Source organism: Heloderma suspectum, chromosome 2 (genome assembly GCF_057233095.1).
Source record: "Heloderma suspectum isolate Gila_16-S chromosome 2, 16-S_ref, whole genome shotgun sequence".
NCBI classification, from domain to species: domain Eukaryota; kingdom Metazoa; phylum Chordata; class Lepidosauria; order Squamata; family Helodermatidae; genus Heloderma; species Heloderma suspectum.
Window position 1 is genome coordinate 174,940,801 of NC_139459.1, and position 1,801 is coordinate 174,942,601.

The 1,801-nt window shown below is 45.8% G+C and overlaps 1 protein-coding gene across 1 annotated transcript; it reads left to right on the forward strand.

Annotated features, from left to right (window-relative positions):
- The first annotated feature begins 242 nt into the window (after positions 1-242).
- LOC146353344 (olfactory receptor 1J4-like) lies at positions 243-1,229 on the forward strand. Its single transcript, XM_084829716.1, has one exon. The coding sequence runs from the start codon at positions 243-245 to the stop codon at positions 1,227-1,229; it is 987 nt and encodes a 328-aa protein (XP_084685842.1).
- Positions 1,230-1,801: the final 572 nt, after the last annotated feature.

The following is a 1,801-nucleotide window of genomic DNA, read 5'->3' on the forward strand; positions in this document are numbered from 1 at the left end:
GGGCACCAGATAACCAGTGAGAAATTATAACAATCTCCTTCTTTCTGTGGTTTCCCAGTTTGGAGAGATGATGCACAATTTGTTCTGTTGATTACATTATGTTGGTCACAGTTCTCTTCCACCTCTCTGATCTATCAACTTTGAAACTAGATTAATTTTATTATTACATTAGATGAAATATAAGACTGCGGTGTAAACAAGTACATGATGCCATTTCCTTTGCTGACATTCCCAGCTGAACCATGGAAAAGGAGCAGGAGAACCACACCACCTTTGCTGGATTCATCCTCCTGGGTCTCTCCTCCTCACCAGAGTTTCGGGGACTTCTCTTCTCCATCTTCCTCCTCATGTACCTACTTAGCCTGCTGGGGAACCTCTTGATCATCTTGCTGATCTTCTCTAGCAACAGCCTCTTTCATGCCCCCATGTACTTCTTCCTCAGCCACCTGTCATTGGCCGATCTGGGATTTAGCTCCAACGCTGTGCCCAAAATGCTGCAGACCATAGTGTCTCAGGCAAACACCATATCCTACAGTGGATGTCTGACCCAGATGTATTTCTTTGTGGTCTTTTGCACAACAGATAACTTCCTGTTGGCCTCCATGGCATACGATCGCTATGTAGCCATCTGCCGCCCGCTACGTTATACTACAATAATGAGCTACAAGCGCTGCCTACTGTTGGCCGCTGGGTCTTGGCTCCTGTCTTTTTCCCAGGGCCTTTTGTATGTATTTACAATATCTAGTTTTTCTTTCTGTGGCTCCCGGAAGATCCCTCATTTCTTTTGTGACCTCCACCCTTTACTCCAGCTCTCCTGCTCAGACACCTCATCTGCTGAAACACTGCTCATGTTTGAAGGTACTGCAACCATGCTTGGACCGCTCATACTCATCTTCCTCTCCTACATCTTCATTGGATTCAAGGTTTTGAAGGTCCCATCAGTTTCTGGGAAGTACAAGGCCTTCTCCACTTGCAGCGCCCACCTCACCACAGTGGCCTTGTTCTATGGCACTCTGATAGGCACCTACATTCGTCCATCATCCACTTATTCTGGCTCTAAGTTGAGAGTGGCATCTATATTCTACACCGTTGTCACCCCTATGCTCAATCCTTTCATATACAGCCTAAGGAACAGTGAGATGCATGGGGCCATGAGGAGGTTACTGAGGGTTTGGTTTCAGAGGAGGAGTGACATAGGGGAAGTGAGAAGATCACAGAATAAGCCCTGAGCCAGTTTGGACACCTGATAAATATGGCAATCAATAGGAAGATGTCAAATTTCCTTAGCTTTCACATCATCCCAGAGCTTTAATTATCATCCTCATATGCCATGTACATGAAATCACATGCAAGTGCTTAAGGATTCTCCCCTTTATTCTGTCAATAGTGTTTCAGGGCATACTGTTTAATTGTGCAAAGTTAAGCTGTTACCGTCTCTCTTTTCCTTAGAACAGCTTGATAGCTGAAAGTGCTTCCTTATTGATCTCTGATGGTGGGTGGCGGCTACCTCAAGGCACCAGAATTTGTGTTGCACACCAGCTGCCAAGTTGTGAGCTGCAAGAAAGAGTTTGCAGATGTGCAGAGAAAGCTGATTTGTGAATGTTTCTGGCAGATAGGGCAGGAAACCATCATGGAGTGCTACAAGAGCATGTGGTTGCTTTTGGGGGACTGATGCTGTCTCAAGACTAGCACTGACTATATGTCTGCCTACACCACCTACACCCCCTCCCCAAATCTCCAGTATTCTCTCCTTCCAAAGAATTTGCCATGGAAATTTTCCTACTGCTTGGGGAAGGGTGTG

Excerpts from the sequence above, each read along its gene's own strand:
- LOC146353344 (XM_084829716.1), top strand. The coding sequence starts at position 243 with ATGGAAAAGGAGCAGGAGAACCACACCACCTTTGCTGGATTCATCCTC.